Source organism: Castor canadensis, chromosome 16 (genome assembly GCF_047511655.1).
Source record: "Castor canadensis chromosome 16, mCasCan1.hap1v2, whole genome shotgun sequence".
Classification (NCBI taxonomy): Eukaryota; Metazoa; Chordata; class Mammalia; order Rodentia; family Castoridae; genus Castor; species Castor canadensis.
In genome coordinates, this window is record NC_133401.1 from 52,265,771 (window position 1) to 52,290,077 (window position 24,307).

Sequence of the window (24,307 nt, forward strand, 5' to 3'; positions counted from 1 at the left end):
GAGAAGGGGGAAGGGGAATAAGGGAGAATGATGGAGGGTGTGTACCTAATTAAGATACATAGTAAGCACATATGTAAATGTCACAGTGTATCCCACATCTATAAAAATTAAATGCTAATACATAAAAATGAAAGAAAACAGTGAATGGAATTTATCTTAAATTTCCTTAAGAGTGACTTGAATGCGACAATGAAGAATTATGGAGCACAGTGACAGCTGCGGTTGTGATGGTTAAACAGACAAATCAGCTTTGTGATTCTGTTGCACCTCTCTGCAGATGGGCAGAGTGGTTGACAATCACTCTGGGGCTGCTGGACTTTTGTCATCAAATCAAAACAACTGAAGCAATTATTTCAGAGAAGTGTATTACACCCTGCCCTAATCAGCTAGCAAGCTTCTGTGGTGTAGACTAGCAGACCCGCAAAGATGGCCAGGATGTAGAGAAAAGTGCTGGAGAGCACAGCCTTGAGGGTGTTGTGAGGATGTACCCTGTGGAGGTTCTGTGCACAGAACAGGTGAATTTGCATTTTCCCTTCGACCTCTCTGGACATGCTCATTAGCAGTTTTGCTGAAACCTTGTTTTTTCGCCCTTTCAGGGTTGAGGGCCCCTCCCTGTGTAATCTCTCCCGTCTTCCCTCCATACTTTCTACACTCCCCACCCCCACTTCCTGCTGGTATCATTTCGTATCTTAGATTTAAACACAAATTTTTTGTGACTGAGAACTAAATTTATGACTTTAGCCCTGACCTCTGCCCTGAGCCAGCTCACCATCTTCCATTGATCTTTTAACAGGGATCTTAAAAGTGTCAAAAGCAGAAGTTTAGGTGGGCAGAGTGACCTGCACTCACAGTCCCAGACCTTGTGAGGCTGAGGCATGAAGATCACACGAACCCAGGATTTGACACCATGCTGAGCAACAAAGCAAGACCCCAGTACTCCTCACTCCCAGAAAAAAAGAATAGCAGAACTCCAGAATCAATGCCAAGGTCTATAACCTTTCTTCTTTAGTTTCCTCCAGGCCAGTAAGTCACTCCATCATCCAACAAGTGGTTTGGACCAAAACTCTTGACATAATTACCATACCTTAGAAAGTTCTGTGACATCTGTCTCTAACATGTAACCTGGGTTCTCCTTTCCACCATCTTCCTAGCCACCTAGCCAAGCTGATCTTTAGAACTTTATAGGAGGGCCAGGCTCTGCTCCTTTTCTTGTTCTTCTGTAATTCATTTACCTCACAGCAACAAAATAATTGATTTTTTTTTAATCAAAAGGATCCATGCCATGGTATGGTGGGGTGTTTTGTGGGTCCCCATTGCTCCTAGGTATCTGTTATCTCCTTGCTTTGGTGATCCACTTTGTGACCAATCCGCACTGACCTCTGCAGACCCCAGAATTCATCTCATGTGTGCATGTGGCTGCATCTTTCTGTTCTGGTCCAATTTCACCTATCTTCTTCCCAGAGACCTTCGCTAACCACCTCATCTGAGCTTTCGTTGTCCCTGTGTCCCCACACACAGCCTCCACATGCTATACCATCCTTCACGGTATGGTCTGAGACTTGTTCATGGTCCTTATCTCTCTGGGTGTCTCAGTTATGGGTTTCTTTACTTCTTTGTTGTCTGTTTCCTCCTGTGAGATGTCAGGCAGCTAGTAGCATGACATTCCCAACTGCCCCTTCCATTCCTGAGTTCTCAATGAGGAAGGGCACGGAAGTGAGTGTGGAGTGAAGGAAAGATTCTGAAGCCCAGGTCGATCTTCCTCCATCTTCAGACATGTTGGAGTGGCTCCCAAGAGATAGAAAAGTTGTGGAGAACTGAGAAATGTCTCAGTCATTACCATGATAATGTCTTCTGACATTGTCATGCAAATGTCATGCAAAGCATGACACGTGTGCAAGTTTTAAAAGCCAGGATTCTATATTTTAGCAACTTCTTACAGTCTGTAAATCTATTACTTTTTTCATGGCTTCTTTTTTGTTCTTTAAAGGGCTATGTGTCAAAACAGAATTTGATTTTTAAAAACTTAATGTGAGTACTTTTTAAATTATGCAATAGTAAGAAAGAACAATAAAAACAAATATGGTTCACTTACAAACAAAGCACACTTTGTATCTTGGAGTTAGGGATTCATGTATGAATAATCTTTCCTTAGAAAAAGGAAAGGTCTGCTCAATGTGGGTACACTTGTTATTTTCACCTGTTTGCAGAACACATCACCATTTGATAACGTGTTGTCATTGCAGTTATATTAAGACAGAGAACAAAACAAATGTTAAATTATCAGACTCCTGGGTGAAAAGATAAGGAGAGATGTACAAGTGGAAAATTTTATAGAAGCAAAAGAATCAAATGTTATCTTAAACAAATATGGTGAATACATTGTTCACGTTGTCTCTAGATTTTTAATAGTAGTTTTGTATAATTATTATATTAGAGATTTCACACATGTAAACAACCATACTTCCTGTTGCTGTGGGACCCATTCAGTGTAGTTGTTAGAATATGGATTCTGGGTGTATAGTGTCTGCCTTTGAAACTCAGTGTGGCCTCTTGCTTCTTGTATGCTCTGGACACTTTATCTGTTGCAAATATCTGTCTTGTGTTGTTTTGAGCATTCGATGAGATAATTTTGCTAATATTACTCTATTATTTATTATTATTATTATCAGGGGATTGGAGTTTGAACTCAGGGCCTTGTGCTTGCAAAGCAAGTCTCTATCACTCGAATCACACTTCCAGTTCCTTTTGCTCTGGTTATTTTGGGGATGGGATCTCCCAAACTATTTTCCCAGATTGCCCTCAAAACTCGATCTTCCTGATTTTAGACTCTCAAGTAGCTAGGATTACAGGCTTGAGCCACTAGCACTCAGCAATATTATTATTATTATTGTTATTATTATTATAATTTTGGAGCTTTGAGCAGTACTGGAGTTTGAACTCAGGGCTTTGTACTTTCTAGGCAGGCACTTGCCAGCTTTAACCAGGCCACAGTCTTTTTGAGGCATCCACAGAGTATCTGCTCTTTCTCAGTTATCAGATAAAGCTACAGTGATAATTGCTGAGAAAGATAACGCTGTAATAATCAAGTTAGAGACCGTTTCTGGAGTATGATGGACCCTATTTATGTACATGAAAAGTTTTAATCTTTCAGGGTTGAACTCACACAAAGTAGATAAGAGAATTTAAGGTGAAATCCAAAGTAAGTTATAATTTAGAGATGGCTGTTTCAATCCTGTTTGGGAGAAACATTTTCTTCTGGCTTAAATTAAATCAAACAGAATGAATGAAGGAAATTGGTCTGTGATGATGCTTCTTATCATTCCCAAGAATTTTGATTTGTTTTATTTGTGGTAGCCCTGGGGCTTGAACTTGGGGCCTTACACTTTGGCAAGTGCTCTAGCACTCCAGTCATTTTGCTTTGGGGTCTCATGCTTTTTCCAGGGTCAGCCTCAGACCTTGGTCTTCCTTCATCTGCCTCCTGAGTGACTGGGATTCAGGCATGTGACACCATGCCTGGCAGTCAAGAATGTTTTACTTCAATCAGTTGTTTCTACCTTGACTAACAGAGTGAATGAAACCCAGGAGCCAGGTTGTCTTGTTTGAGCTTAGCTCTGCATGTCCTCGCTGTGTGACACTGGTCAAGTAACTCATTTCTGTGCCTCTGTTAACTCTTCTGAAAGTGGAGATGCTAAACAGGCCTACTTCATAAGAGTGTCATGAAGATTAAATGAGTTATTGTTTTTAAAGGATCAAGACCTACTCCTGACCTGTAAAAACCCACATACTTGCTTTTGCCCTTTCCTTTTTATTCCCTTTCTTCTGTCATGTGTCTACTGAACATGTTCACACAGATGTGATGACAGGAAGGATGAGTGCTTGAGGGCAGGAATTTAATTCTGCTGCTTTGTCTGTGGACCCAGTAGTGTTCCACCTTGAAGTCAGTAGCTGTGAAGTTTCTTCTCCTCTGATGAACTTAATGTTCGTGACCAGATTAGAAAGTAAATGTTTACGACCTTTCATACATAAGCATGTGTTGCCTGGACGCGTCTGTGTGAATCAAGAATGAGGTTCACATCCCTTGGTGGGTAAATAGTTTGAGAAATCTTCCGGACAGAGGATCTGATGTTTTCTTAGCACTGCTGCTGTGTTAAGTGATTTCCAATGTGATCAGGGCAAAGATATTATTATAATAGTTAACACTCTGAGAACACTGTGCTCAGTGTGTTTTACATCGTCAAATACTTACGATAAGCTGAAAAGACAATCACTGTCCTTGTCCCCACAAACCAAGGATGCTAATGACTGACCTGACATAGACTCATGGGATGGTAGAAGCCCCTAGAAGCCACCTCCAGAGCCATGCAATTCCATGCCCTCTGGAAACTCAGGACAATAACTGAGCACTGAGGAAGTTCATCTGCTCTGTGTAGATTAGGACAGGTTGAGCCTCTCCTTTCTAAAAATGCTGCAGACTCTGTGTGTTTCCAGTTTGGAGTTTTTCAGATTTGGAAATATTTTAATAAACTTCTTGGTTCAACATCCTTAGTTCTAAATCTGAAACCTAAATTGTCCTAAAATCAATATTTTAATTTGAAAATTACATTGATGCTCAAAAACTGTCATATTTTAGAGCATTTTGGATTTCAGATTTTCAGATTAAAGATGCTCAATTTGATACAATTCTCTTAAGTCTGATTAATCCCTATAGACATGAATATACCCATAAAATTGGACTTTGATGATCATAGAACCATTGTTCATCATAACCAAAAGCTAAAAACAAATGCCCGTCAACTGATGATAAGACAAATAAATATTATACGGCCACAAAATGGAGTACTATTACTGTGCTAATAAAAGAAGCCAGATATAAAGTCCACATAGTCCATGACTTCAGCTCTAGGAACTGTCTAGGAAAGGTGATTATCTGTGGTCTAAAACTAGGAGTTGTTTTGAGGGGATGATCAAAAATGACCAGAAGAGAAGGTTGTGAGTGACAGTATTCTAAAGCAGGATTGTGTCAACAGTTTCCCAGATTTGCCAACTTATTAAAATTATTTACTAAAAATGAACTGTGCACTAACTGCATTAATACTATCCTTTGCAAATTACACCTCAATAAAGGTGTTGAAAAAGGAACAAAGGAAGTGGACCATAGCCCAGAGAGGAAAAACTGGGACTGTGGTTTAGCACTGAGGATGGAGCATAACTGTTAAACTTATTTCCCTCTCCATGAACTGTAGCATAAAAGAAAAAGTTATTTTTTAATTGCCCAACAAAAATAAATTGGAATAAAATAGGAAATTTTATTTACTTGGAACTCTGTGCTGGCTTTATTTCCCTGGGCATGATAATCTGAATATCTAATTCTGAAAATAAATTAGGTTTTTTAGCTTCATTTAGTTTGTCTATGCAAATGAAAGTGTTTGAACAGAAGTTTGCATAGTGTGCTTACCATCACATGGAGAGGGAGGTTTCAGAGTGTAGAAGATATGACAATCTGATCCCAGGTGGGATGTTGACCTCTTCACAGTCCGTGTCCATTTTTCTTCTGTCTGTCCTTTGGTTTCTCATCTAGTTCTACTTCTTGAGGATGCAGGATATTCATTGACTTTCCTCATTTTACAGATTGGACAACTGAACCAAACAAGAATTAAGTCCAAGCCATGTACCTTTTATAAATCTGAAAGGGGCCCAGGACTTAGTTTTTCTGGACATGATTCATATAGAATTTATATATAACCCATCTATTTTGCTCTCATTGTACAAAATAATATGTACCAAGCACTGATTAAGTCTACAGAGACATTGAAAATATCATAGCCAGATTCTTAATCAGTTACATCAATGCATCTTATAAGATTCTTGTTTAAACATGGTGTTAGCATGTGAGTCATACAGGGGATTTCATTGTGACATTTCCATATATGCTTACAATGTACCATGGTTAGGTCCATCCCCACCATCATTCTCCCTCATCCCTCTCCCCTTACTTAAAATGACTTGAACAGGTTTCAGTGTTCTATCTTCATACAAATACCAAGCTATGAAAACAACCAGGATGCTCTACAACCAATGAATGATAAAGAAAATGTAATATATATTATATATAATATATATACATATACATATATACAAATATATATAGATATATACATATAAAGAAAATGTATATATAATATATATACATATACATATATACAAATATATACAGATATATACATATAAAGAAAATGTATATATATATATATATACACACACACACATACAACATATACATACACATACAATGGAATATCATTCAACCATAAGGAAGAATGAAATTATGTCATTTTCAGGAGTAAGATATAAAAAACTTAACAAGTGAGATTATACCTCTTTTATCTTTTGTTTTGCTGCATGAATTTACGTTTTCACATCCAATATTAAGAATCCTAAAGGCAGGAAGCTGTGCAGCGACTCATAGCTATAGTTCCAGCTACTCAGGAGGTTGATTAGAGGATCACAGTTCTAGGCCAGCCCAGGCAAAATGTTAGCAACATCTCATTTTAATAAATAAGCCAAGTGAGGTGGCATGTACCTGTACCCTCAGTTATGTCAAAGGTTTGAGGCTTTATGTAGAAGGATTTCTATCTGAGCCCAGCCTAGGAAAAAAAGCAAGACTCTATCTGAAAAATAATCCAAAGCCAGAAGGGCTGGTATTGTGGCTCAAGTGGTAGAGCATCTGCCTGGAAAGTGCGAGGGCCTGAGTTGAAACCCCAGTGTCACCAATTAAAAAAAAATCCTAATGGCAGTAATTCCCTAATTCCCTTAACTTGTTTGAAATAAACACTTAGACACTTAGTAAGTAAGTCAACTGATGGGATTTGTAATGACTTATGCAGGTGTGTATTTCTGAAATGTGAATTCTAACACACATCAAATGCTTATGTGCCTCTTCACCAGCAGAAGAATCTAGGATGCTTTCATCCTGCCCACAGCTGCTTCACCTGATGTGTTAGACACACCTTGTGTTCTATGAAGTACACAACCTGGTCTTCACCGTACAACAATATGCTTTCTGCCTCAGTTTCCCTATTCTGAAGTGCATCTCTTGTCAGTCCAGTGGCTCTCAGCAGTTGAGATGCTTCTTGCTTCTCCAGCACACTAGGTCTCCATGATGAGTTTGCATTAGGCTTGGATTCCAGGCCATCATATCCACTCACCCTCAAGAACATCAATGGGGAGTTGGCAGTTTGCTCATCTCTGATTTTCAGCACTTTCTCTCTCCCTGCTTTCAAGGGTTTTTGGTTTCTTTGTTCATTGGCCATTAGGGTCACCCAGACTGGTGAATGGTTTCTAACCACACTCACATCTCACATCTCATTTTTCTCTTCTAAGAATTCATGATTTTCATCACTTAGAATATTCTCAGCCTGCGTTCCTTAAATATGCACATATTCCCATTGTTCTATTTCCTTGTTCTCTCTCTCTCTTTCTCTCCTTCTGTTTAATGTTGCCCCTTCTTATTCTACTATCCATCTCTGCTATGGTTTGGATAAGTGTCCCCCAAAGACCGGTCACCATCTCTGGTGCTGTTGGGAGATGTTGGAGTCTGTAAGGAGTGAGGTGTGGTGGGAGGGACTTGTCTCTGTAGCTCCTCTCCTGCTACCATGAAGTGAGCAGCTTTTTCTGACTCATAACCCAGAGGCCCAAAAGTTACGGGTCAACCATGGACTAAAAGCCCCAAAACTGTACTAAAACTAACTTCTTCCCTTGTTAACTTAATATCTCAAGTGTTTGTTACAGTGAGGGACTAATACGATCTCTCAATGGCTTTGTATGTCTGCACTACATTTCTCTTGCCCGTGTCTAGTTCAATGTCTTCCTCTGCAACTCTACCTAATTTGATGTGTGGCCTGCTTGTGTATTTATTTGTATCTATATGTAATTCTTTTTAAAGTCTGTTCCTTAAGTCACTTTAAACATAATAACTGTCTTACAATTTATCTTTTTTTATTAGGTTAAGTTATTGAGTTTCCACGCCAATTATTAGTCTTCTGTGCTAATTCAAAGTCACAGTAGTTTATTTCTTATAATTTTTTCATTTTTAAATGTAAGATCATTTTGCTCCTTAAAACCTCCTGAGGTCTGGTGTTCCTCCTTTCCTTCCAGATGCATCTGTGCTATAAATAGTACATTGCTAGACAAGGTTTCCTGTTTTAAGTTTGCAAAGGTGTGTAGGTTTTATAAATCTGAATCCTAAACCAAGGTAGCTATGTAAAGGTTATGAAAGAAAGGAAGAAAAAAGGAAGGGAGAGAGGAAGGAAGGAAGGAAGGGAAGAAGAGGAGAGAAGAGAAAGGAGAGAAGAGAGGAGAGAAGAGGAGAGGAGAGGAGAGAAGAAAAAGAAGCAATCTTGTTTTCTTGTGACCAAGTGCAGGAAGGTTTTCTGTCTTCTTCCTTGGGTTGAGACACTGTGTTTTTCTGCCTACCTTTCCTGAGGCACAGGTGTTCTTGGCACCTGCTCCTATGCAGCTATCTCCATTGTTCCTTAACTGTGGTCTACACGAGCATGGACTTGACCCCAAATCCCTGGATTATTCAGACGAGTGTTCACCTCCCTGGCCACCCAAGGTTTGTCACAGTGCCAGCTCAGTGGCTTCCCTTTTTGTCTCTGGCAGCTAGATGGTCTGTTTCCTTTTTGAGAAAACCTAGAAACACATTTTGGAAGAAGTCTCAGGTTACCTGGTCTCTAGTGTGTAAAATTTGAGAGCGGAAGTCTCTCATGACCCTTCATTGTTTATATGTTTCTCTAAATTTCAGCACCTACCCACAACTAAACAGATTTTTAACATTTGGAACTGATTCATATCATAAATAAGCAAATGACAATAAATATCATCTGATAATGAAGATTTTTGTAAAACAAAACTTCAAAGGGTAATTACTGAATTTAGAATGGATAACCTTGTCTTTATATCACGACAGTAAAGTCGTGTTTTAAAATTGATGGTTCTGGGACATATTAAGAGCTGTAATCATAAATGTGTGTATTAATATAACTGAATTAGTCCTTTTCCACTGGCAATGAAAAAGGAAGAAGGTATACAGGAAGTAATTGACCATTGGGGTAATGTTTCTTATGGTTTTTTCTTTTTGATGGATTTTCTTACTCTATCTTTGAGACTTCCTATGTTTTGCTGAGTTTCAACTCACTCTCCTACACACTTTTAAAAAGGACTCTCTTAAAAACAACCCTGATTTAGCAGTTTCATTGTTGGCTCGATTTGAAAGTTATGCAAGGTAACACATAAACGCACGGGAACATTGAGATGCTGGTTTAAGACTGTGACATCCTGCTTGGAAAACATCTTTGCCCAATTTGTTGATTTGTTAATTCTTCTTGAATGCTGGTCATGGAGGCCTCAGAGGAACCTTTTCAAAGTACATAAATGCCATCATGGGCGGGTTAGTTCACCAAGCTCATTCATGGGGTTGTTGTAATTGTGGTGTTTCAAAATGCAAGTATATCCAAAGGTATTTGAAATATTTGGTCCACTTTCTTTTTAGGATAATTCATGATGCACAGAGACAAGAAGAATTTCAATAATGGTAATCAATAAACCAATACTATTGTGAACCAGGCACTGTTCTGAAACTTTCTGTTCCATTTATTTACTTAATTCTAACTAGTTGTACAGATTCCATCACAATTCCATTTTATGGATCAGATTCTCTTATCAAAATCTTTCTGGGATTTATAGCCAAGCTAGCTGCAGTCTGGTTCCCAGTCTAGCTGTACTTTGAACTGTCTCTTCTTCTCATTCTCCCTCTCTGCCTCTCTCTCTCTCTGTCTCTCTCTCTCTTTCTCTGTCTCTGTTTTCATTCTCTCAGAAGCACCTAGACATGTACATGCATACATACATACATACATACCCACACACACCAACATACTCCCCAGCTTAGGCACACATGGCATGTTGTATGGTAATTTCCTGGGAATCACTCCTACATGTGTCTCTCTGTTTATCTGACTAGGAAGAAGAAAGGCAAACACTCCCATTCTTCAGTTTATAATAATGGTATGAGCATAATGGATTATTTGATTGCTGGCAAAAATTCAAATCCTCAGAAACATGTTATTTTAGAGTTGAGACATGTATTTCACAGAATTGAAGCCTAGACCTTCATTGCACAGCTAACTTTTAGTGCAGAAATCACAATTTTCATTCTGCTGATTTGGAAAACATCAGAATCTTGTAGCTTAATTTGTATCTGTGCTTCCCACTAGCTCAGAACAAGTAAACAAATGGCATTTCCCCTTTTTAAAGATTGTTGCCCTTAACGCAGAGAAACTAAAGCAGATACCCTAAAAGCAACTGAGGCCAATAGGAGAAGGGGACCAGGAAGTAGAGAAAAGGTGAGATCAAGAAGAATTAACCTAGAAGGTAACACACACGCACAGGAAATTAATGTGAGTCAACTCCCTGTATAGCTATCCTTATCTCAACCAGGAACACTTGTTCCTTCCTATTATCGCTTATACTCTCTCTGCAACAAAATTAGAAATAAGGGCAAAATAGTCTCTGCTGGGTATTGAGGGGGTGGGGGGGAGAGGGAGGGGGCGGAGTGGGTGGTAAGGGAGGGGGTGGGGGCAGGGGGGAGAAATGACCCAAGCCTTGTATGCACATATGAATAATAAAATTTTAAAAAAATTATTTTTAGGTGCTTAGCCATATTATGTATTAGAATTTAATGAATACTTTGGATTTAATTATTGTGTTTTTAATAGTTAATATTCTTTGGCTTTAGAACTCTATAATTGTTTGGAAAAGAAATATACCTTAATTGCAGTCAATTTAGTAGTAAGAAGATTAAAAAAATGGAAACCTAGTTGTAATGATAGTAAAAAGATTTTCCTTTACTTTCATAATATATTATTTTTTTTCCTCTTGTAATTTGGCTGGCTAACCTAAGCTTCTTAAGAATTCTATAAAAATGACTTTTACCTGCTCAAAATCCAAAGCCCTACCACGAGAGCAGCTTTTCTCTCATTATAGATTCTCTCATATCCCCAAATTCAAATATAAAAAATTTTCATATTGTTGGCATTGGTGTATTTATACCAAGTGTAAAAGCAAACCTTGGCCTGGCTCCACAGAGGTTACAAGGGTAGTCAGTCATTCCAGCACCTCAGTGTAGGCATGTGACCCACCATCAGTGAAACAGCACTCTCTAAAGACAGTGAAATCTTAGAAAAGATGGTGCCCTATTTGTGCCTTAACTATTTAGATACTAGTGAGGAATTGAGATTACATTTCAGGTGGTTGTGTGTGCTGATGAGTGGAACCCTAGCTGTGGAGTCAAAAGTGGCACATGAATATTCTGCCATGTTGTTCACAGGGTAACATTTGTCCAGCCCTTTCGTCCTTAGTAAAAAGGAGTGTGAATGAGAGACCTCATTACTCTTAAAAAAAAAAAAAAACAATAAAACAACACAAACCTGACTCTTGCCCACTCTCCTCTGTGTCTCTCATCCACAAAGCCACTGTGGTCTTTAACCCTTGAGCTATGAGTTGGGTGGCTTTCATTCAGCCATTCTGAGAATTGACAGTCAACTATGAGATGGCTCTCAGTGAATTGTCTACTTCCTGCAGAACCCAGAGAACAAAAGGGAGAAATATCCATTGACTAAAATTTGAAAAAACAGCCACTGCAAGGCCTCTACTCTGGCCACACAGGAGCAGAGTGGAGTGGGTGGGAAAGAAGCAAATTTTAGCCAGAGATATGAAGTGGTGAGGGGGAGGGGATGAGCATAACTTCCATCCAGTTCAAACCTGTGGAGGACAAGAGCAGACAAAACACCATCAATCTTCTCAATACAAATTAATTAATTAATTAATTAAATCCTTCTCAATTCATTTATTCAGGACATGTGTACTGAGGACTATGTGCCAGTCAACATGAACGGGCAGGGCAGGAAAGCTATCTGCCCTGGCTCTGCTGAACACCTCGTGCTTCCTTCTGTTCTACTTGGCTTCCACGGCTTCAAAGGAAGATAATCAATGTAAAAACACATCACAGTTCTGTCAAAACAAGATGTCAGGGGCAATGCCCAGCTTCCCCTCCACCTCTAAACCACGAATATAAACCTGAATCTGCAGGGTAGCTTTTGCCCTGACTTCACGGTTGACATCCTTTCCTGTGTTGATGATGTACACTTGAATGTTCCTAGAGTTTTAAACCCAGTGTGTCAAAAACTGAGGCCATTTGGTTCTCTGCACTTCCTGCCTCCTCAGACCTAGGTGTGGCTTAGCTTGTTCACTGTCTATGAAGTCACACATTCAGGAGCCTCTTTACCTCCATGCTGGTGTTTTGCAAACATGACTATCTACTTTACATTTAAGTGCATTTGAATACTGTGTATGGAAAAATGAGGGATCACAATCCTTTAGATTTTGAAGTATTTACATAACCTAAAAAGATACCTTCAAAATTATAAGCCCCAATCTAAACACAAACATCATTTTCTTCATTTTCACCATATAGCCACACCCTAAAGTTAATTTCATGTAATATGTTTCTCACTTTATTCCATGACACAAAGTTCTGTACATTGAAACAACAGAAGTGATCATTTGGGGCATCATGATGGTACTCCAAGTTTCCAATATTGGAAAATTTTGGATTGGGAATTTCCTTTTTGTTATTTCATTTTATTTTTAATTACAGTACTGGAGCTGGAAGCCAGGGCCTCATAGAGCAGTGATTTTAAAGCCTGTTTTCTTTTTAAATGATATTAGTATATGATAATTATACAAGGGATGTCATGTGACATTTTCATATATACTTTCTACGGTTTGTTTCTTCCCTGCATTAATGTCTGTCTTTAATAGGAAGAAACCTCTTCAAATGATATTGCTTGCAATCCTCAATTGCTTGGAGCTGACTAGATTTGAAGTTCAATGAGCAGGACAGGGTTATGTGTAGTGGCGATCTCAGAAGGGAGTCCCATTGCTCCTGGTTGGATCACCTAGAGGATTCAGTGTATCTACAAGGCAGAGCAGAACACAGCAAGAAAGTCTGATTTATACTACAGTTACAAACTGCCTTGGGTACTGTTTACATCCTTAATTATTCACTTGTCCACACTTCTCTTTTACACCACATTTTTACACTTCACAGACACACCTCTGCCTGAACACTGGTCCTATCTGCAAGGAGAATCCCAGGCAGAATCCATGTCTGAAGCCCCATAAGCACTGTCAGTTTCTTGTCACATCACCTTCCCTGTCCCCTGGCTTATTAGAGATTTCCTTCTCTATGCAGTTTCACCCCATGTTTACCTTTACCTGGATCACAAGTTGTTTCACAGCTCTGTCTTCACATCTGTTTCTGTAAGGTACTCACTGAGGACAGCAGTCATGTCTTCTTTTGCATTTCTCAGTACCTTACTGTATACAGTGGATCAACAGTCATCTGTGACATGAATAAATGGATGGTTTGAATGATTGATTGATGATGATTAGAGTGAAATTTATTTCAAAATCAAAAAAGTGTTGGGTGCAGTGATTTAATTAATTAATTAATTAATTCATAGGTTTGCACATTATTTGGGTCATTTCTTTCCTCTACCGCCCGTCCACTCCCTCTCTCCCCACCCCCTCGCTTCCAGACAGAACCTGTTCTGCCCTTTTCTCCAACTTTGTTGAAGAGTAGACATACACCATAATAAGAAAGACATAGTGTTTTTGCTAGTTGAGATAAGGATAGCTATACAGAAAGATTCCTAGCATTGCTTCCATGCACAAGTGTATTTCAACCTGAATTGATTCTTTATCATTTTTTAAATGAAATAAGAATTCAAAGTTAAGTTTATTAGTAAGAAATGTTTAAAAGCAAGATGAGAAATATGGTTCTAAAAAATCTATAATTGTCACCATTAAACAACTTGGAACGAATATTTTGGATGTGGAATTTCCATCTAGTTTTTTTAGCTGTTAGTAAATCTGAGACATTTGAAAAGAGCATTTGCTCAATCTCCAGCCCCTCTGAAGTTTTTGATCTTACTGTGATCACCACCCTTAATTACATTACAGTCAGGTGGCAGTTGGATACCTGAGAGTTTGGACTTAGTGGTGCTGGAAAAAAAGTGTAACTATGGTACAAAAAAAAAGATTCATTTTTTTTGGAGGGTGAGAATGTTATAATCTTTAGAAAAGCAATTGTAAAATAGACCTGTATTCACTTTTTAAAAATTCTCAGTGCATGTTAAATAGCCATACTATAAAACTGATGACTTTTGTAGACTGTGCCTGAATGTGTCAAATGGACTGACCAGGCTTCTCAGTCAACAGCAGGTGGGACACAGCTCCTGGAGCTCCAGGGCATCCAGTGTGCTTTAGCTGAGTCTGGACAGACCTCAGGACTGGCTTCTGGACCTACTTACTCCCTCACTAGCTAAGTCAGGACCTGGGCTGGGTGCTGAACTCCTCCAATCTAGAAAGTCCTCTACTTCTAGAAATGGGAGTGATGATAGCTTCCTCATCATAAAGATTAGTGTGGCTAGTGTTTGCAAAGCTACCGGTTTAATTCCAGGCACAGGCTAAGTAGTCAATAAATGCTGACCAATATTTTTATTATTTCACTTCAATGTATAGAATATCTGTTCTCTGAAAGCTTGATACTTATAGCAGGGCTTCTGAGGGAGTAAAGCAAGTAGAAATGCCCAAGTGTGCTAAGAGTAAGGAATGCGGAAGAAAGAGACTAGACATTACAATGTGCAATGTTTAGTTTTGTTCATGTTCTTAACAGGGTACTTATGGGTTTACAGATGTGTTTGGCAGAGAAGTGGTGCAGGGTAATGAACACAGGGAGTAGAAACAGCTTTCTGACAGGATATCTGACAGTCAGCCATTGTGTTTTGATTCAGAAAATGAATCATGCTTTTATTTCCACTTAATGTTGCCTTTTGAGTAAAAATATCTCATAATCTCTCGAACCGAAGGTTTGGCCTGCTTTATTTTCTTGTGATACATAGTCATGACACTTTATGTGACCTGGTTGTTGGAAAGGTCTTTCCGTTCCTTGCACACAGTCATTTCTCAGAGAACTTGTCATCAAGGGTATTTCATATGGTGAGGTAGTGTTCCTGACTTATGAATTTCAGTTGGTTTATGCTGTGAGTTCCTGAACCATACGAGAATTTAAAGTACATGAAATGAGAACTTCAATAAGAAGACATCTTACCCAACTTTCCTTTGCAAAATTTATCTGGGCAAACAATTCTTTAAATCAGATATTTCCCCTAGGGTCTCTTCTGACTATGACCTTTGCAAATGTGTGAATGAGTTGCTCTCTCTGGAGAGAGGTGGATATCTTTCAATGTCTTTGACACCTATACTTTCTTTTTTCTTTTTTAAATTACAGATTGACTGACTATGTTTATGGTCAATTATGGAGTCTTTCATATACTAAACAATTGAGGATTAGAAAAACTGAGTCAATACTTTCTTCTTTGTCCCTTTATGTCATTTTAAAGGTTTGACAGCATCACAAGGGACACATTCAAATGGAGCTGAAACGTTAAACCCAGAACTAGCTATGATATGTAAAAGCCTAGACACACACACACATGCATAATAAAAAGGAAACAGAGAGAGAGAAAGAGAGAGAGAGACAGAACAGAAACAGAGATGGAGACAGAGTCCAAGACAGAGAGAGTGCATACAAAATATTTTACTTGAAATGCAACTTTAATTTTCCTAACTACTCATTTTTGAGCAGCTAGTATGAGCAAAAATCATGCCAGATACCATGGAAATAATGCAAATGAAAAGAAATATTCTTTATCTCTGCAGTGTTTGCAATCTGTCTAACTTAACTAGTTCATGTCCTTTGCATATACATTGCAAATTACTAGTTGAGCAGAAAGAAAAATTGAGAGTTGCTTAGTAAGTGGTTGGAGATTGGAATGTCTGTGGATGACACAGGGTTGTTCCCTCAGCAGCCCAGTAGTGCAATCAGGAGCGAAGTAAGGTTTTCTGTGGCTCCATTGTGTCAGTCTTGCTTTTGTGTAATACTTGACTCTAGTCACTAATTGTCTACAGAACTTGTAAACATTACATCTTGAACATCAATGGCAAGAAGAAAATAAATGTGTACCGCACAATCTTGAAGTTATCTTTCTTAAGGCAGAGGACATTTTCCCTGGGGACAACTAGCCATCTCCCCTTATGTGACTTATTGCCCAATGTGGGAACCATGATTAAAACTGATCTTGTGAGGATGGATTGCTATTCAGGAATTACCCACAATCCTCCAATTATAAAGTTAAATCTACCTTCCTATAGATATTAAATTATATGTGTATATAGTTATATATTAAATTATAGGGTAGTATATATTTATATGTATTGTAAATTATATAATATGTATATATTTTAATATAATATGATATGTACTTATATTATATATAAATGAAATAGCAAATGCATACAGATCAGGGTTTGGAAAGTGTTATGGAAATATTGCTGGATTATTATTGAAATATAAAAATACCATGGAGTTTAGAGACAGAGGAAACATGACCTTTGTCTCTGGTTGTGGGGGATACATGAAGAACATGGAGAAGTCTTAGTGACCTCATCTTATTTATAGATTTATTTTTCACCTTACCTTTACCTTGTCCTCAATGACATCCTTCATAATTGCGGACATTGATTTGCAAGAATATTTATTTGTTTTCCATTTATTTGCCATTGCCTTAATACTGGAATTTCATAAGGCCAGGAGTAATGACTATTTCATTCATCCATGAGCCTCCTTGATAAATGGAAATCAAAGAGTGAAAGAAAAACCTGAAAGGATCTTATGTGAGAGGAGGGCATCTGCAGGGTAAAGGGGCCTGATTGGCAGTTTTCAGGAAAACTCAGACCCTTTTCTGGGTCTTGGGGCCCAAGGAGAAAGAAGAGTACAGTGCATAGAACAGGATCCATGGGGTCTTTCCAGCAACCTTCAAGAAGAACTGAGGTCTCAGTTGCAGTGATGTTGTATGGTGGTGTGATAAGAGCACTGCGTTAATAAGGAAACTTGGCTATGAAATGTCATATGGACCATAAGAGAAAGGGTGAGATTGGGCCTTCAGAATGAAGGCCATATGGATAGTTGAGAAGAGTTTTTGAGAGCCTGATTTGGAGTTAACAGAAAAAACAAAATCACAATAAACATGTTTTAACAATATACTAGGTGAGAATTGTGAGGATGTAAACATAAATGGGAGAGGAAGGCATTAGCAACTTGAAAACAAGAAGAAATTTGAGGATATACCATGGAATCAGAAGTGGGTGTTCAATCTCTTTCTTTCCTTCTTTTAGGGAACATGGGTTGCAGAGAGGGACTGCCCTACTGAGAAAAGGCCTTGGTTCTTCCAGTTATCCAGAAACCTGCTCTGCTTATAAGAGATATGTAGTACTGGGGAGTTCAATAGAATAGACAAAAGCAGTAAGAAAAGGTGAATCAAATTTTTTCTGAAATTAAGTATAGCAGACTCAAAAGGAATTTAAGATTAAGAGAAGTAGATGAAGCCAGGCATGGTGGTTCAAATCTATAATCCAAGCTACATGATGGCAGAGATAGGAGGATTATGGCCCCAAACAAAAGTGAGACCCTATCTCAAAAATAAAGCAAAGAAAACCCCAGTTACTGGGGTTGTGGCTCAGGTGGTAGAGTATGAGGCTCTGAGTTCAAACGTCAGTACTGTCAAAAATGAAAACATGCAAAATAAGGCCATGGGAGAAGCAGCACAGAATAAATAAATGTGTAATTGTTGCCTGGCATGTCTTGGCTGAAATCATCTATTTGTAGGGTAGAAATGGTCTTCATGATGTCTTCCAATCTTCCCTCTTCCTTTTAAGTAGATGACATTGACAGATTTCAAATGAAATTCACAGAGATTCCAGAAAAAATTCTATAAACACAACCATCTTACATTTGGGTGAAAAATACCAGTTTTTGCCAAGAAATTGTTACTTGTAATTATAATTATTTACACCAGATGTGAGCTTGTTTATTTTTGGTTTGTGTTTTGATAGATTTCACTTGGCCATTCCTTCCTAAGCCTTTACTTTTCTGAAGTTTATTCTTCAACTTCTTGCTTTCCTAATTTCAGTCACCAAAAGAGTGACTCATATGTACAGTTTTAAAAATTGAATTGCTGTTGAATAACCTCTAGACCTTTTGTAAAATGTATAACCCTTTAAAGTTCTATGCAGCCTCAACTATGTCACAGGCCTTGGTAAGAATATCTGAGTTGATCATACCTCATCTAAACATGAATTTCTAAAGTGCAAAAGAAACCAACACAAGCTGGTCTCTGTCATCAGTTTATGTGACTTCCTTTGGAGGAGAGAAGAGCTGAGACCCAGACTTTGGGCTCAGAGAAATCAGACGGCCGTGAATGCTTTCTTAGCTGTACCTCACAGGCAGAACTGTGAGGACTTGTTACCCTATTAGATGGCATTTCTTCTTTTTTTTCTCCAAGGTGCTGGCAGTGGGATCCAGGTTCTTGCAAATGCTAAGCACTGAGCTGCCCTATCCCTTACACTTTTAGCACTGTGGAGAGAAGTGTGGGGTAGCAATGAGCTGACATTGAAGATCAAGGAAGGTATGAGAAGTTTTAGGAATGCTGGTAAGTAGATCTATTTAGCTTTCTTGCTTGCAGCGCTTCTGTGAGCTGTGATTTGCCAGTATTCAATTGTCACATGTAGCAAAGTTTAGAAAAGGTGGACCTGCAGTCAGTGCATTAGTTTATGAATCATAATCTCTGTTTTTACAGTGGTTGATACATTGTTGAATCTAATTATACCAAGTAACAGCTAATAATTACAGTGTCTAAATTAGTAATAATTAGTGATTATTAATTATAATTAGTAAAATTAGTAATAATTACATAGTGTCTAAAGTAGTTTCATGTTTGTAGACTCAAAATGTAATCTCACTTTCTCTCTCTCTCTTTTTTTGGTGGTACTTGGGTTTGAGTTCAGGGGCTCATCCTTGCCAGCAAGGCAGGTACCCTACTATTTAAGTCATGTCTCCAGCTGTTTTTTGCTTTATTTATTTATTTATTTATTTATTTTTGGATAGGGTCTTGTGTTTTTTCTGGGGGCCAGTGTTGAGCTGCAATCCTCTTATTCCTTTCACATAGCTGGGACCACAGATAAGAACTTGTTTGTTGAGATGGAGTATCACTCAGTTTTGCTCCGGCTGGCCAGCTTTCAATTACAGGTTTTCTGATCTCTGTCTCCTGAGTAGCTGAGATTCCAGGTATGCACCACTGCACCCAACCCCTCACATTTACTCTTTAAGACAACTCTTTTCTTTTTTTTTTTAACTAAATAAGAATTCAAGATTTCAAGAGATGGATTTTGTTCCCAGTGTAGCAAGTGGCATAATCCAGATTAAACCCAGCCTTATCTGGTATGAATATGTTCCACTACCTCCCTCCTTGAATTTAAAATTTGTTAAATGCAACCTAAACAGTTTCTCCCTGAGTGATGGTTGTCTAATTGGTAATTACCAAGGATCATTTGCATTGCCTGGCAGGAGAAGGGGTTAAACTGAGATTGGTCAGTAGTGTACTGATGTCTGGAGTGGAAGGCAGCAGCTTACAGCATTTGCCTAGTTTCATGGTGCAAACACTTTCTCCTGGCTTATTTTAAGACACCAACCTGATGGCACTAACTGTGAATTGGAAAGAGATACACAGAGTTCTATACACATTTTATAGAACTTTTGGCATTGGTGGTAGAAGTGAGTGTATTCAACAACCTAAGAGGCAAGTCTTAAAAAGTGATGACTTCTGAGTCTATGGCTGTGTCTTACTATGATTAGTTATTAGCTCATTTTTAATAATCAGCTCACAAATTTCCAAAAATTTAGTAAACGTCTCTTGGGAACCAGTCTGAGTTGCTTTTAACATTTCTTTATTTAATTTATAATCTGAAAACTCAAAAAAATGGTCTACAGGATTGTCCATTATGTACTCATGTATGAAAATGGAGAAATGAGACCTGTCAAAACTATTCTAAGAATGGGGGAGGGAGGATAAAGGAGAATGTTGGAGGGGGTGAATGCAACTGTAATAAAAAAAAGTAAGAACTTTTGTAAATGTCACAATGTACCTCCAGTATAACAATTGCAAAAAGAAAGAAAGAAATGACCTGATACCTAATAGAATATGATAAAACCCTGCAATCCCAAGGCCTCTGAGAGTGCAGATGTGGATGATGAGGACTGGCTGTTGGTTTTCTTACTCAACCCATACCTTCAAGTTGCAATGACCTAATGAGAAGGGTAGTGTGTGGAGAAGAGAAGCCTGACCGGTGGAGGACAGTTTCTCATTGTCTTGTTGCTGATCCTTCACAACTCCTTGGAGTTGGTGGTAAGACCAGTTTCAACAATCGGAAGACTCTTTGAACAAAAGCCCCTACCAGTCTCCACACCCAGCCTTTTCTCCCTCTCATTAAGCCAGAGAGTACAGGTTCCACCATGTGTGTCACATTCCATTGAGGACCTGGCTTTGGAGCACAAAGTGGGACCTATAAAATTCCCAACTCCCTGAATGCATGGGTTGCATAGTTCATTCCATTGTTCTCTAAATACCATCACCACCTTCTAAATGAATGAATCTCTTGGGCCCTACTTGCCACACTGTAACAGTGTTTAATTGTACCTTAATTTCTGGTAACTGACATTTTGCAATTACACTACCACCAGGCATCATGGGGGAAGGAAGTCAACTGAGCAGAGTTTGATTGTGGACTAATGTGAAGTGATGTCTTTTCTGTCTTTGGTTCAGTTCTGTTCATTTTTATAGCATTGCATTTCTCTATAGACATAAGAAGGATGCTATTAATTGTACTCTCAGTACAACATAATATGATAATAAAAAATTGAATTTAAAAAAGGATACTATCATGAAAAACTGCTTTCCCTATCATCCTTCATGCCATATCTGAGCTTCAAAGAAAATAGACTTCCTAACAGGAGCAATCACTCTTTAAAAAAACAACAAAAAAAGTTTTATTGAAGTACTTAGCAAGACATGCCACCAAAACAGAGGGGGAGATCTTGTGAGTATAAATATCAACACCTAATTATATGTGACCACAAATAAGGTGGAAGAGGATTCACTTCAGTTGACATAATTTACATTTGTTACCAAGTAGCTTTTCTCTAATTTTTAAAAGTACCACTTCTATAATTTTTGTGTTCCTTATAAACACATAAATGCAATTTAAAGAGACCATTGCTGACTTAATATCACATATAACTGGTATTTTTATGGTCAATTTTTCTGTATTAAACTATTTGGGAATTTATTTCATTCATCCTGCATTTATCATGAGATTACCATCTTACAGAGAGTAAGGTCCGTTTTACTAAGTATTCTTCAAGAAGAAAACACATCCAAATGCTTTTGGAAGAAATATTTGAGGTTAATAAAAGAAATTAATGTTTTTATTCCTCAAGGCTTTAGAATGAGGAGTGTCTGCATTTATCTTTGAAATGGCCAAATGATTTTTTTAACTAAAGGATTAGATTGTTTGAATGGATACTGTACATCCCATTTTATGTTTGAGGAAGTACCCTTATAATGTCACAAAACCAGACCAAATTGTTTTCATTTGCGGAGCAGTCAGGATGCCTTAGTTACTTTTGATCACAGAATTATAAACAAAGATTAGAAATGACCCACATATATTTGGGGTGAATTTGCTAGTTTTGGTTTCAATCAATCAATAATAAGCTTTAAGCCTCATATTGCAATTCACACCTGTAATTCTACTTACTCAGGAGACTGAGGTCAGGAGGATGGTGGTGCCATGCCAGCCCAGGCAAAAAAGTTTATGAGACCCCCCATCTCAACTGAAAAAACAGGATGTTCTGATAAGTATCTGTTATCCCAGCTACTGCAGGAAGCATAAAATAGGAGGATCACAGTCCAGGTTGGGCTTGAACAGAAAGTGAGACCCTATCTCTAAACTAAGCAGAACAAAAAGGGCTGAACCTATGGCTTAACTGATGGAGCACCTATCTACCAAGCACAAAGCCCTGAGTTCAAACCTCAGTACACACACACACACACACATGAAGAGTATCTCTGATTAAAAAAAAAAAGCAGCTTGAGGAAACTTGTCTTTGGTGTGTGCCCCACCAGCTTGCAAGGATGAGAGCTGACCAGTTATGTGGTTTTTCAGCTCTGTGACGTGATGTCATCATGTTGGCACCTCAACCTCAGCCTGGGTGGGAGTGACAGCACCATGGAATTTGGATAAGTTAGTTATTTTTATTTTTATATCCTGGAGAGCTTGTTACTGAACTTTGAACAGAATCTCACTGTCTAAAAGCATTTCTTAGTCTTAACATTGAACACCAGGGTTGCTCACTCTGTCCTCCAGTTCCTGAAGATGACAGATGCATCTGCTGCAGAAAGCTTACTCACAAGAGGAAGGGAAAAGGAAGATCTTTATATGTGGCTCTTAACCACATATTAATTCTACCTCCCCAGGAGCAGAACAAGTAAAAGAATGTTATTCCATTTGGAAGATAGCATGAGAAGCGTGAATACCTTGTAGCCCAGGCTAGCCTGGACTAAGACTCCTGAGTGCAAGGATTACATGCATGCACCACCATGCCCTGCTCACTTGATATTTAAAGACATGACAAATGTCATTGCTGAAGCACCTTCGCATCTTGGCTACTGAACAGGTCTCTGGGAAAGTTGACATAAAATCTATGTCCTCCAACTGGGAGCCTCAGGGCTTCTCATGGTACATATGCCATCACTCACATTAAGTCAAATTCCCCTTCTTCTTTCCTTTGATTGCTTCCTCAGACTGAGAGGGGAACTTGGGGCACAGACACTGTCTCATTGCCAAACTGGTCCTAAGCTAAGGCAGGTAGCATGAGGACAGTATAAATACCCATAGCTTTAGACAAAGCAACCATTTTACAGTAAAACAACCAACTTTCCATCTTCTGGTCCTCAAACATACCTATTAAAGTTATTTTAAAATGTGAAGTTGTGTTTTTCATGACAGTTTTTGTTATCAACACATTTTAGATAATGTGTCATTTGTGGCAACCTATTTTGTGAATCTAATTTCTTTTCATTGACAGACGTCGAGTAAGGAAGTATGCACGGCACTCTTTCTGTTTTTCTTCACAGAGTGTCTGCATTGTAATAACTTCACAATTAAAGTGTTCAAAACTTCAACTCATGACAATATGTGAGGCTATGTTTGCTTTCAGAATTTGCACAAATGGTATAATTTCTGAATTTATTTTGAATTATGATTTTATTGTTTAGCAATTATGACATGCAAAAGGAAAATGGATTTGAAATCCCTTTCCCTCTGCTGTCCAGTAACTATTTTTTGTGTGTTTGTTTCTAAAAGAACATCTTAGATGCCCACATCTTCCCATCCTTGAGAGTCTCTCACTTGTCTCTGAACTTGAAGGATGACTTGATAATTTTCAAATTTCCTGAAATAATGAAGTTTCTTCAGAATGTACAGACTTGGACATTGAAATATTTATTTCAATTCTTTAATCTTTGGGGTTGGTGAATTTGGAGTTTTATATTTTTCTTGCTTTCTTGTGTCCTGAGATTCTCATGTTTGCTGTGTTTACATCTCATGGCAACTCCGTAGGACACAATGTCCTCAGGTCACCCTTGCCCTCAGAACTTGGTACTCATTGCTGTTCCATGTCTGTCCCTTGATGTCACCCTGGGAATGTCTGAGACCAGCCCAACTTTTTCCCATTGTCCTCCTCCTTGAAGTTTCTTAGTGGTGGTTGTTCACCAACAAATTTTATTGGGGCACATTTTTCACCTTCAATGGTCAAATTCAGTAGTTTCCTATTTACAGAAATTCACTTCTTTGCTACATTGTTTTCCATAGCAATGGGGTCTATACTTGTTATTAAAAGTAGTGTTCTCCACAAGGCATGTCAGCGTTGTGTTCCCAATGTTCCTATCACCTCCTTCCCATTTCAGCAGGCACCACTGCCTTTAACACTGAGGACCACAGAGGCCCAGCCAGCCTGCTCCAGCTGCTGTGGGGCCAGTGTCCTTGCCACCTGTGTGCATTTCCCATGTGGATCATTCTATAGAACTGCAGACCTGGATCCCCAGTCACTAGTCCACACACATTCCAAGGACTTGTAGTAGCATTTTGTCATGAATTTTGTTTCTTGAAGTAGACCAAATCTCAGGAAATCTTTCCTTACATCCAAGGATAGATGAACTGTTTTCATGGACTG

At 38.5% G+C, this 24,307-nt stretch overlaps 1 protein-coding gene across 5 annotated transcripts in view; it reads left to right on the forward strand.

The window, feature by feature from the left end:
* LOC109676573 (protein Largen) overlaps positions 1–24,307 on the forward strand; it is a 218,894-nt gene that overhangs the window by 100,901 nt on the left and 93,686 nt on the right. For 2 of the 5 annotated variants that reach the window (XM_074057031.1, XM_074057032.1), the window contains one exon: positions 18,522–18,668. The exons of the other annotated variants lie outside the window; for them this stretch is intronic. In XM_074057031.1, coding sequence (XP_073913132.1) covers positions 18,663–18,668 — 6 coding nt within the window. In that variant the 5' untranslated portion in view covers positions 18,522–18,662. The remainder of the gene's footprint in view (positions 1–18,521; positions 18,669–24,307) is intronic. 5 annotated transcript variants of the gene reach the window in all.